Source organism: Trichophyton rubrum (genome assembly GCF_000151425.1).
Source record: "Trichophyton rubrum CBS 118892 genomic scaffold supercont2.1, whole genome shotgun sequence".
NCBI classification, from domain to species: domain Eukaryota; kingdom Fungi; phylum Ascomycota; class Eurotiomycetes; order Onygenales; family Arthrodermataceae; genus Trichophyton; species Trichophyton rubrum.
The window spans coordinates 2,056,332-2,067,794 of NW_003456428.1; the positions used below are offsets into that span (position 1 = coordinate 2,056,332).

The 11,463-nt window shown below is 47.2% G+C and overlaps 6 protein-coding genes across 6 annotated transcripts; all 6 read left to right on the forward strand.

Moving 5' to 3' along the window:
• Nucleotides 1–61: 61 nt before the first annotated feature.
• Nucleotides 62–1,901, forward strand: TERG_00770 (uncharacterized protein; the record flags this gene model as incomplete). The annotated part of the gene is made up of 4 exons (XM_003238735.2): nucleotides 62–1,062; nucleotides 1,135–1,169; nucleotides 1,236–1,298; nucleotides 1,368–1,901. Exons 1-4 carry the CDS (start codon nucleotides 831–833, stop codon nucleotides 1,899–1,901), a joined length of 864 nt encoding a protein of 287 aa, XP_003238783.2. The 5' UTR covers nucleotides 62–830.
• Nucleotides 1,902–2,297: 396 nt separating this feature from the next.
• TERG_00771 (serine-tRNA ligase) lies at nucleotides 2,298–3,884 on the forward strand (the record flags this gene model as incomplete). The annotated part of the gene is made up of 1 exon (XM_003238736.1): nucleotides 2,298–3,884. The coding sequence occupies one exon, from the start codon at nucleotides 2,298–2,300 to the stop codon at nucleotides 3,882–3,884; it is 1,587 nt and encodes a 528-aa protein (XP_003238784.1).
• A 1,328-nt stretch (nucleotides 3,885–5,212) lies between these two features.
• On the forward strand, nucleotides 5,213–6,727 carry TERG_00772 (uncharacterized protein; the record flags this gene model as incomplete). The annotated part of the gene is made up of 4 exons (XM_047747650.1): nucleotides 5,213–5,354; nucleotides 5,402–5,523; nucleotides 5,609–5,771; nucleotides 5,823–6,727. 4 exons carry the CDS (start codon nucleotides 5,213–5,215, stop codon nucleotides 6,725–6,727), a joined length of 1,332 nt encoding a protein of 443 aa, XP_047603612.1.
• Nucleotides 6,728–8,470: 1,743 nt separating this feature from the next.
• TERG_00773 (uncharacterized protein) lies at nucleotides 8,471–8,857 on the forward strand (the record flags this gene model as incomplete). Its single annotated transcript, XM_003238738.1, has 1 exon — nucleotides 8,471–8,857. The coding sequence occupies one exon, from the start codon at nucleotides 8,471–8,473 to the stop codon at nucleotides 8,855–8,857; it is 387 nt and encodes a 128-aa protein (XP_003238786.1).
• Nucleotides 8,858–8,967: 110 nt separating this feature from the next.
• TERG_11626 (uncharacterized protein) lies at nucleotides 8,968–9,432 on the forward strand (the record flags this gene model as incomplete). The annotated part of the gene is made up of 1 exon (XM_047750712.1): nucleotides 8,968–9,432. The coding sequence occupies one exon, from the start codon at nucleotides 8,968–8,970 to the stop codon at nucleotides 9,430–9,432; it is 465 nt and encodes a 154-aa protein (XP_047605231.1).
• Nucleotides 9,433–9,581: 149 nt separating this feature from the next.
• Nucleotides 9,582–10,202, forward strand: TERG_11627 (uncharacterized protein; the record flags this gene model as incomplete). The annotated part of the gene is made up of 1 exon (XM_047750713.1): nucleotides 9,582–10,202. One exon carries the CDS (start codon nucleotides 9,582–9,584, stop codon nucleotides 10,200–10,202), a length of 621 nt encoding a protein of 206 aa, XP_047605232.1.
• Between the last annotated feature and the right edge of the window lie 1,261 nt (nucleotides 10,203–11,463).

The following is an 11,463-nucleotide window of genomic DNA, read 5'->3' on the forward strand; positions in this document are numbered from 1 at the left end:
GAATTTCGTTTCCCGATGATAACTATGATTGGAGATCCTGAAACGGATTTTTTTTTTTTTTTTTTTTTTTTTTTTTTTGAAAGCTGTCTGCAACATAGATAGCAAAAGACGTACATAACCCGTCTCCTCTTCCACAATGCAGTGAACTTTGAAGGCAGTGTTTTCTCGAGTTCTCTTTTGGTAGTGGGTTATAGTCGTAGTCAATGTATGGGTCACGTAAAAATCCGCCCATCCTCGACGTGCTGGGTCGAGCAAAAACTCCACCATTAAAACAGAAGTATACACGGACGTTTCCCAGGCATTTCAGTAAGTAGATTCTGGTTGCTCTATAACCCTTGCCTGTTGGAGGCTGTAGCTCTGTCACTGGTGTTGGAGCCTGTAGAAGGCGAGCTAACCGTCTCCTGTAAGGGAGAGGTGGTTTTGGCCATAGCCGGGTATAATAAAGGGGTCCCTGAAGGATGTAACAGCGTTATATGAGCTCTCTACGGAGTATTTGAAGAAGAAGAAGAAGAAGAAGAGAAAGAGGGAGGGTGGCCTCAGGGATAGATACTTATACCTCGAGCTGCCGGGTTAATGCGGGGAGTGACAGCCCCTGAGCCGTCACTACCAGACAGCGGCCTGCAGTGACTCGCCTATTCACTCGGTCAGCAGCCAGCCAGCAGTTGTTCGTATATCTTAGTGAGGTAGCAGCTGGTTAGTCTGTCAGTTTGGAGTGAGCTTGCCTGCTGGTGCTGGATTTGAATACGGCGACGCTGACTGGCTGCTCCAGGGATGACAAGCCGGACCAAAACTGTGAAACGGCGCGAGGGATGATGCAATAATGTTTTGCGATGCTGCTCGTCCGGTCCTCCTCCTCCTCTCCAGCTTGCCAACACCAGGAAAAGCGGGCATACAGGCCAATTATAGACCGAGATAACGCTGCTGCGATGGCCTCTGCAACTGGCATTCCGGAAGAGCGGGCGTCCGCCCTGCCAGGCGGCGTCGAGAACGAGCCGCTGCTCGGGGAACCGGGCACAGTGACCCAGCGCGAGGACCAGAGCATCTTCACCAACCTGATTACCGGTAGGTCTGCGGGCAGCGGTGGATGGGGATCGACGGCCGGTGGTGGATGGAACGCTGACTCTGCGCTTCTAGGGACTGCGAGCCTGGCGCAGGTTGGGATTCTGATCGTAAGTCGCTTCGCCATCTCCATGCACATATGAGTCGACTGTGTATAAGACTGACAGGCTGATCAGAATGTTGCCCTCGTCTGGTCCGGGATTTTCACTCACGACCTCATCTTCTTCTCGCCGCACCCGGTAAGCTGGCTGTCGCCATCCATTATCATATAACACGGTCTATATACGGAGTACTGACTACGGTGACAGCTCCTCAACTCTGTCGGAATCCTGCTCACTGTGCAGGCAATCCTCGTCGTACAGCCAACCAGGACCCCCCAGCAGAAGCAAGCCGGTGCTCTCACGCACTTTGGATTCCTCGCCGTCGCAAACCTGGCCTTCATCTCGGCCCTCATCATCATCGAGATCAACAAGCAGAGCCACCCGGAAACCCGTTTCTCCTCTGTCCATGGAATTCTCGGCCTGATAACCTACATTATCATCCTCCTGCAGTCGGCCGTCGGTGTTGCGCAGTACTTCTTCCCAGAGACCATCTTTGGCAGCGTCGAGAACGGAAAGAAGATATACAAATGGCACCGTGTGAGCGGATACGTACTCTTCGTCTTGGAATTGGCAGTAGTTATAGCTGCTACAAAGACGGATTATAACGTCAAGACCCTGCATATTGGATTCTGGCCAGTCATCATTTCAGCATTTCTTACCTTTGCCGGCGTCGTTGCGAGAGTCAAAAGGTACAAGCTGCCGGCTTTCTTACGAGGATCGACTTCTGCACCAAGAATATAAGCAGCTCGCTCTGCTCTTGTCTCTGCTGTCCTTTCTGGTATATCCCATCGGTATTGCTTTATGACTGATGCTCTCCTCTCGTCCTTCCAGCCGTCCGTTTCGGTGCTTGTGTCTGCCTCTTATTCTTACTTTCTATTCAACACACAGCTCTACTCCCGTTAGCTTTTATTAGCATTCGAGAGATAATAAATAAATACTTTACTTATGCATATATCATTAATACTAGCTACCTTGTGAATAGAGTGATTCTTGCGTGTAAATATCATCCGATATTATCCTCCTACTTCTCAAACTTACTAGGCGCATTCCAACTTCAAAGTTCGACGAGAGAAAATCATCCAACTTTCCAGCCCAGAAACCCTCGAACAACAGGAATTGTCACCGAAGCCGACCCCAATGAGGCCCTCCTCGCTATACATATGCCTCAATTGCAGGTTATCACTTAGACCTCCCACTCGGAACGTCGCCTTCCCTCGTCGCGTTATCAGTACAGCGTCGTCTCGACCGCCAACTGCTCCGAAGCCAGTCCCAAATGTCCGCCACATCCGCGAAAACGCAGAATTATACTCGAAGAACTGCTTAGATCGCAATTATAAGCCAGTCGCAGACTACCCGCCGAGAATACAGTCTCTAGCCAAAGAAGCCTCGGATTTGCAGCATGCCTTGAAGCATCCTCGAGCTCGAATAAAGCAGGTTGAAAAAGAGATAGGCAAGCTTGCTACTCTTGCTGGGCGCCAGCAACTGGAGCCGGAACAAAAAGGAGACCTGGATGCGCTTCGACAAGAAGCAAAGGAGCTCAAGGATGCCTCGCAGCAGATGATGGACCGGAGAGAAGAGTGTATGGAGGAAATACAGCAGTTGGCGTTGTCGTTACCAAATCTTACGTCGAAGGACACCCCAGTTGGAGACATTCCTCGCATCGTCACATACATCAATTTCGATCCTGAATCCCCTCTCTCGTATGCATCACCGACTTCATCGACTGCTGCCATCCCACGGTCCCACGTCTCAATTGGCACTGAGCTGGGTCTATTAGATTTCACCAGCTCAGCAACGTCAACCGGCTGGGGATGGTACTTCCTCACCAACGAAGGCTGTCTCCTCGAACACGCTCTTGTCCAATACGCCCTAACCACAGCTCGTAAGAAGGGCTGGAAACCTGTCTCTCCGCCGAGTGTTGTATACTCTCATATTGCCGAAGCTTGCGGCTTCCAGCCCCGAGATGCGAACAACGAGCAACAAATTTGGTCTATTCAGCAGACGGAGAGAGACAAGGCTGCACATAAACCACAGCGCAGTCTGACAGGAACTGCCGAGATACCACTTGCTGCGATGTACGCAGGCCAGGAAATTCGGGCTGAACAGCTTCCCCTAAAGTTTGTGGGAGCAAGTAGATGCTATCGAGCTGAGGCTGGCGCAAGAGGTGTCGATACCAAGGGGCTATACCGTGTGCACGAATTTACTAAGGTCGAGTTATTTGGCTGGGCAGACAACATTGAGCAGGACGGTACGGGTGCGAATACCAATGGAATAACGTCGACCTCTCTCTTTGAAGAAATGCTTTCTATCCAAACAGATATTCTCTCTTCTCTCAATCTGCCATGCCGAGTATTAGAGATGTCGTCTTCGGACCTCGGCGCGAGTGCAATTCGAAAAAGAGATATCGAAGTCCTATTCCCGTCCAGAATACCAAACAAATCAGACAGTTCATCTGTGCTGGACCCTGGTTACAGTGGCTGGGGCGAAGTCACTTCGACTTCCATATGTACGGACTACCAGAGCAGACGGTTAGGAACAAGGGTGCGTGACGGTTCAGGGGTTTCAAGGTTCCCGCATACCGTCAACGGAACCGCTATGGCCGTCCCGAGAGTACTGGCAGCAATATTAGAGCACGGATGGGATGAAGCCCTAGGTGGCGTCGTTGTCCCTGAGGTGCTGAGGCCATGGATGGGTGGACTGGAAGTTATTCGGGGAAATAAATGAATCTAGAATAGCGAATCTCCTGTAATATACATGTACGATAATGGCAACTAGAGCATTACTATACCACAATTTGACTAATGCATGAGGAATAAGTCAGCTACAAGTAAGTATAGGTAAGTGTCATCCATTTATCTTTCTACCATGTCGTCTATAGTCCATTGATTGAATCTTGCCAGCTAGGAAGTGAACATGCGCGGCTACTTGCCGCTAAAGTTAGACATCCTCCTCCTGTATTTGTTACCAGATACTTGAGCACCTACCTACCCAGGTACATAGGTGGGCTCTCTTTCGAGGTCAGAGGGGGGTTTTGAAATTGGCAGGCTTGCTTTAAACCTTGAGAAGGTTAATTGTTGACATCCACCAGTGATCAATATGGCAGATACTCATACTTTGTACCCCGATGAAGCTCTGACTCAACGTAACAACTACTCAGGGGTCGTGTCTCCTGAGTTCATGTTTCCTCAAGCTATCACATCGTGTAATGCTTACGTTTGATGTACATCTAGCTTCCACTGATGTGACTGGCTTCAGGTAATCCTCAGGTACTGTTAGGATAAGTACAACCCGTGTGCTTGCAACCGAAGCCCCGGACACTCTTTTATGATGGGGTCATTAGCCCCAACAATGCCAATTCTTCAGCAGCGTTTTTGGTAGGCATCAATATATATCGGCAGGGGGTATCAATGTTCGCGAGGAAGAATTTACCCAGTCCGAATCCCTAGTCCTTCTATAAAGATACAGCTCGAGTACAAAGTACAAATTAACAGCATGGAGTACTCCGCACTTAACCTTCTTTGGTCTAGTATAAAACTTGTATTGCCAAGCTTTAACTCACTCCTTAACTTTATCGATGGAAAGGTCCACGACTATTCCGATTTTAGTTAGTGCCACGGGCCGCAGGATACCCCGAAAGCTTTTATTTGATCCATTGCCAGTGGAACCAACAGAACCTTTGCTGTCCTGGCGCTTCAGGGCTCTCTCTATACATACACTGGGTCATTATTGGGTTATAGTTAACTATTATCATGATGATACCAAAGGCCTTCCCAAGGCTATCGAGGCGATCTCTCTCCTCTCTTTTTCAGAGGCGTGTCCCCGTTTTTTGTCGAGGCACGTAAAAACCTGACAGTTATTACCTATCTTATCTGACTTTGACAGGCAAACCCATCAGCCACGAAGAGGTATTTCAGTACAATAATGGGCATTTCCTTGTCGATAAAGAGTATCAGTTTGCCAGACGCTACATACGGTTCAATATTGACGAACTATGCAACCTTGTTTCATCAGTTGTTGCCAAAGGCACTTCGACGGTTTCAAAAGTCGCGAAGATGGAAAAAGTGGAGGGAGGGTTCCATAAAGCACTTTTAATGACCCTTGAGAACGGGACCGAAGTCGTTGCCAAAATTCCTTGTCCAAATGCGGGTCTCCCGATGCTTTCAACCGCGTCCGAGGCTGCAGTACTAGAGTTCGGTGAGCAATACCACCACTATTCTGAGAGAGAACTTATCTAAATTTAGTAGTCCGGACACATACAACAATTCCGGTCCCCAAAGTTTTGGCCTGGAGCTCAGATTCCAAAAACCCAGTTGGGGCTGAGTATATTATATTGGAGAAGGCGAAGGGCGTTCAATTGACGAAAGTCTGGGGAGACCTCCCTGAATCCCGTCGTCTAGATATAATAAAAAAACCTTGTTCTGATAGAACAACAACTATTATCTCTTCAGTTTCCAGCCTATGGGAATCTTTACTTTCGACACTCGATCCCAAACCTGCCGCATGTGCCCCTAGACAAGGAGCTTGATCCATCTAGTCAATACTGCATCGGGCCAGCAGCCAGCCTCCAGTGGGCTGATGGAGGTAGAACTCCAGAATACAGCTCAGGACCTTGTACGCCTTTAAATTCAAACCGGGTAATGACTTTAACTAATTTCTTCTTAGGGATGAATCTGCAAGAGTTTGGGGAGTCCCTTGCCAAACGCTGTTTATGTAAAGGATTTCCTACTGTGAGGGCTGCAGGATGTCGGCCACCAAGTTATGGTACTCCATCTTCCCATAAGTCGGTTCTGGAATCCGCGATGAATATCCTACCGGCAGTCTCAAGCCACCCAAATTTGGTAAAGACCTCTACGCCTGTGCTCTTACACCCGGATTTACACATGGGGAATATCTTTACCACAGAGGAAAGTAAGGATACCATAAGCATTACCGGTATTATTGACTGGCATTCAATTTCGATTGCACCGAAGTTTTTACAAGCGCGGTGGCCGGTATTCCTTGAACCTTTAGATAGTTACACCCCTGGCTTGATAGAAAAACCTGAGCCGCTATCTGGGCTTGAAGAAATGGATGCTGCGGATAGAGCAGTGGCCAAGGTCACCTATGAGCAGAACTACCTCGCAAAGGCCTATGAGGTGTGTACAGGCGCCTTTAATACCCATTTGCATACTGCGTTACTGGTCCCATCGGCACTGAAGGAAATATATATACGCTGCGGAGAGACATCTGTTGATGGGATTTTCCCCCTTCGCTCCTGCTTAGCTGAGTTATATAAATACTGGTCGGATCTAAGATTCATGGAGCCTTGCCCCATACATTTTACTGAAAGTGAGCTTTCACAGTACGAGGAAGAACTTGCAAAATACGAGGAATGGAATGATCTCCAAGTTCTGGTTAAAAGAGCGTTGGACACTGATTCGGAGGGCTGGATATCTCCCGTATTTGACTGGAATGAAAAGAAAAACCAACATGTAGAGCTATACCAGATGTTCGCGAAAAAAATGCTGGCCGAAAATAAAACCATCGATGAAATCAAGCAAATGTGGCCCTTCCCAATTAGCTCATAGGGAGCAGCAAACAAAAACCGAATGTCCAACCCTACATGGTCTATTCCGTGCCACTGAATTCCTTCCAGAGATTGATGTCTGTCATAGATCTCATGCTATGGCCCTGCCTTACAGCGACGATATTCCTGTCTCTCAACCACGGGAAAGGTACGGACTGAAACCATATCAAAGATTAGACATCTCATTTCTCCATATTATTCTGGGTTATTCCATACCTTAACCCATGTTCTCTCTTGCGTGGCTGCATTTGGAGGTCGAGAGATGGGATATCTCCAAGCGTTGGCGACAGGGTCATCCACGCCGGGGTTCAGCGTCAGCCATAACTACTAGTTAGCCGGTTGATTGATAGCACGCCGGTTCGAAGATAACCTTGGGCCTGGTCGTAACTATTCAGTTAGCAGTACTCCGTCAACTAAGCAGTATCGATAGACGAGGTGGTAGATGCTGGCGAAGGAGGTCGAAGTCGAAGAGCCGGATGCTCATCACAACTTGTTAACTAAGTTAACTAACTGGGGCCTCGGCCATACAACGATCTCTCTAGCTTACTACTACGGCACCAATCCATTACCAAGATGTTACCGGCTCCAGATACCCTTAACTAGATGGGAACTATGTGTCATTATGTTGGCCTTATATAAGATATTGAAACACACGTACAAGTAAGAAAAGATCACTATTATATAAAGAGTTAACACTTACTAATTGATTTTAGACAATGTTATGGCACGAAGTTTTCTATGCAGAGAGGAGACGGTGCGTCCTGCGAGTTTTCTATGGGAGGAAGGTAAGTATTCAAGTTATAAGCGACTAACTATAAGAGATAGGCTAATTTATATAAGGAGGAGAGCACAAGATGTAGAAATGGGGCCATCCCCAGCTCCAGCCCCGACGACTCCAGCTCATTAGAATGAACTTTAAGCCTCACAGAAACTCGTGAACAAGATATCTATGGCTCAATTTAAAGAATTCCACCCTTGTCTATTTGCTATGTTCATTGCAAACAGCACGTCCTGGTTGTAGAACATAGCGCTCTTGCTTCAGAGTTAGAAGTCGCTGACCAGTTACCCAAGGCAGTGACACTACCAATGGATTACCCGCCATGTTGCTATGAGACTCCTGCCTTTCTATAACTACCTAGCATAAGCAAATGCTTGAGAAGAAGGTGTGTAGGGACCAATGCTAGCAGCGTAACCGGGCTAAGCGCTGAAAATTTAGTTGCCAGTGCCTAAGGAAGCTGAGAACATCCAAATGACTTCTGCTCCTAACCGCTAGGACGTTGCGCATCAAACCAACACCCGTTTGTTTCTCTTGCAATCCTAGGCGTCGAGAAAAGAACATCTAGTTGGTCACTCTGACATGCACCCCTCGTATCAAAAGGAATATTGATAGGACGATACCTGCAGACAAGATGTTGGTGATTGAGGGCGATGTAGGGGGCCTCTATTTTTGGCATCTCATAGCCTGTCAATGTCTATGGGATGAACAGGGGTTTAGCGCTGTCCCTACATCCCCACCCTTGCATTAATACCCATGGAATACTTGTGGACTAGAATAGCCTCTGTGCTTGCCGCCCAGCTTGACTCATGGTGCAATGGAGGGAATTGGGTATAAAGACCCAATCCCTTCCTCCATTCTTAATCTTGTCAAGTCGAAATACCATTCAAAGAAATCGATTTCTTCATCATTCAAACCAGCCCGCCAGAATTTCTCCTCCTATTCTCGCACTATCCCTGATCATTCACCATGTCCAAAGCTTTGAAGGCTTTTGGTATTTCTTTCGTCGAGAGCTTCCAAAAGCTGTACAAAGAGCATACGCCTGGGGCGCGTATCTTCCCCCCTAAGACGGACAAAAATGACAAAAATGCCCAACTTCATGTTGATGCTGGGGAGGTAATTAATGGCCGCAAATATGTCTATCTCCAGGTGAACACGCAAGCAACAAACGAAGCTCTTAGGAAGTGGGTGAAGAAAAACGGAACACATGCAAGGCTTGCGACTGCTTCCTTTGACGTCAACACTAAGGACGAAAATAAAAAGGATGTCTGCGAAGAAATTTGGTCTACATTCCACCAGCAGGCCATCAGAGAGCCCCCAGGATGTTATATAGCCATTTGGGCGGTGCCTCGTTGACAAAGGAGTCTCTGGAATACCAACCTTCACTGCCATTTGACTGTCACTTTTCCTGTCGAACCTTTGCTAGTGAATAATTTTGGCCAGCCAGGCTCTCTTTTTCATTCACCATGCCGGACAACGAGATTGATCAAGAGGCCAAGCCATCTGGCTTCAAGAGCTACAGACGCATCTTCCGCTATGCTGATCGAAAGGCCTGGTTTCTTTACTCTATATCCTTCCTTGCCGCTACTGTCTCTATCTTGGGCATTTTTTATGGATGGAAACTTGGCCTCGTGTGTGTCCTTGCTGCTCTGCCCCTACTGCTATTAAGCGGTTACTTCCGTATCCATCTTGAGAGCAAGCTGGAGGAAGATACTTCTACACGCTTCGCCAGCAGCGCTGCAATTGCAACGGAAGCAGTCTTAGCTATAAGGACAGTATCATCCCTTACTCTGGAGAACAGGATTCTTCAAATATACCAAGAAAGACTCGACGTAGTTGCGCATCAGTCTGTAAAAACCCTGACTTTTACAACGTTTTGGTACGCCTTGACTCAATCTATTACCTTCCTAGCTATGGCCCTAGGCTTCTAGTACGGCGGGAAACTGGTATCTACACACGAGTATAGCAACGAGCAATTCTTCATGGTAGCTCAAAAAAGGTCATTTCCGACATCAATATCAGAATTCCTCCGGGATAATTTGTCGCATTTGTTGGCCCATCAGGCTGTGGAAAGTCAACCATGATCAATCTCCTCTGCCGCTTCTGTGATCCAACCACCTGCTTCATCACCTTTAATAACCAAGCAATCCATGAAATTGACCTACATGACCATCGCCGGCGTTTAGCCCTTGTTCAGCAAGAGCCTGTACTATTTCAGGGTAGTATCAGGGAGAATATTGCTATGGGCTTGATTGATTCGAATGAGGCAACAGAAGCACAGATAGAGCAAGCCTGTAAAGATGCAAATATCTACGGATTCGTCTTGTCTTTACCTGACGGGCTTGGGAGTGAAGTCGGCCTTCGTGGCTCTAAACTCTCTGGCGGCCAACGCCAGCGTATTGCTATTGCTCGAGCTCTTGTTCGAGATCCCAAAGTACTGCTTCTTGATGAAGCAATAAGTGCCTTAGATACAGAAAGTGAAAAGATGGTCCAGGACGCTATAAACGAGGCATCCAGGGGTGGCAAAAGGAGTATAGTTGCAGTGGCTCATAAGCTCAGTACTATTCAAAGCGCTGATACCATCTATATCTTTCAGGCAGGGAGAATTGCTGAGGCTGGTACTCATATCGAACTGCTGAGCAAAAAGGGTGATTATTATAAGATTTGCCAGGGACAGGCATTAGATACGGCTCTGGGCTAACTAAGGGGCAAGTGGAAGCGTGGTATGGCGGACTATTTGTGCCATAGACTTGTTTTTATAACCACGCAGAGAGGTGGTTTCCTAATTATATATAATATAAAGAGATATTATTAGATAGGGGAAAAGGTACCACTCATTAAGTAAAACCTCTATGTTTTATCTTACTTAGGTATCTAAGTGTCCTTTTTCTTAAGGATACTCTCTTCTTCCTTTTTAGCCCACGGCCTAGCTTTTTTCCCTAAGTCCGCCCCTTTTTAGGTCTGCCCCCTAAGTATGGGGCACCCTAAGCTTACTCTTTCCCCTAAGTATCCTTCCTCCTCTAAGCCTGCTCCCCCCAAATACTATGTAAGGGCAGCCCCTAGTAAGATGGATCTAGAGAAGAGGGTGAGGGAGTACTTTATAGATAGTTAAATAAAGAGTACATAGTTAAAGAACTTATAAGTAAGTGAAGAATCTAAGGAGAGAGAGTAAGCTTAGAAGGGAGAGTAAGCTTAGGGGGCCCTATACTTAGACCACATCCTCCAACACTATGGGCGGACGAGATAAAGTCTGTCAGCCTATGATGTACACGTCGCTTTCTTGCTTCCGGTGATAATTACATATGCAACGACCCCGGAGTCCAGAGTAAAGCTGCGCGCCGCACGATCCTTGTGCATCGTAATTGGCATTGCTCCGCCTGCAGCAAATACCATCAATAACGGCACAAGATGTCATGATGTCAAGAGGGGCAGCACGCCCTGTCAGTCAACATTTTATTGCAAAAATGACCAAGTTTATATCTAGGCATGCATGGTAACAGTAAAGAGAAGATGTGCTTTTTGGACGTATGGAGCAAAGGGCAGGGGAGGGGGTGTTTGACTTGGTCCGGGGCAATAATAGCTCAGCAGGGAACTTGTAGGGCTTATGGACTATATTGGCAGGGTTATTATTGCCCCTTGCCTGTGAGTTTCGAATGCTGGAAGAGCCGCTTCGCCTTTCAGCCTCCCTGTCCTCCGAGCGATTGCCGCTGCCTGGCGTTATTGGTAGTGTTGTAGAGTAGATATACCTAGATCGGCTCTTCAAGGCACTTGACAAGGAGCTTGCTGCTAGAGGGAATAAAGGCTCTGTTGATGCGAGTGAGATTGAAATTGATATGGATTGGGATAAGGAGTAGAAGATGCTTCGCTTCGGCAAAGATTAAAGGAGGCCATATCATCTTGCATGGAAATTTCTTTTATATCTCCCAATTTGGAAATAGTAATTTCATAGCTATATGACTGTA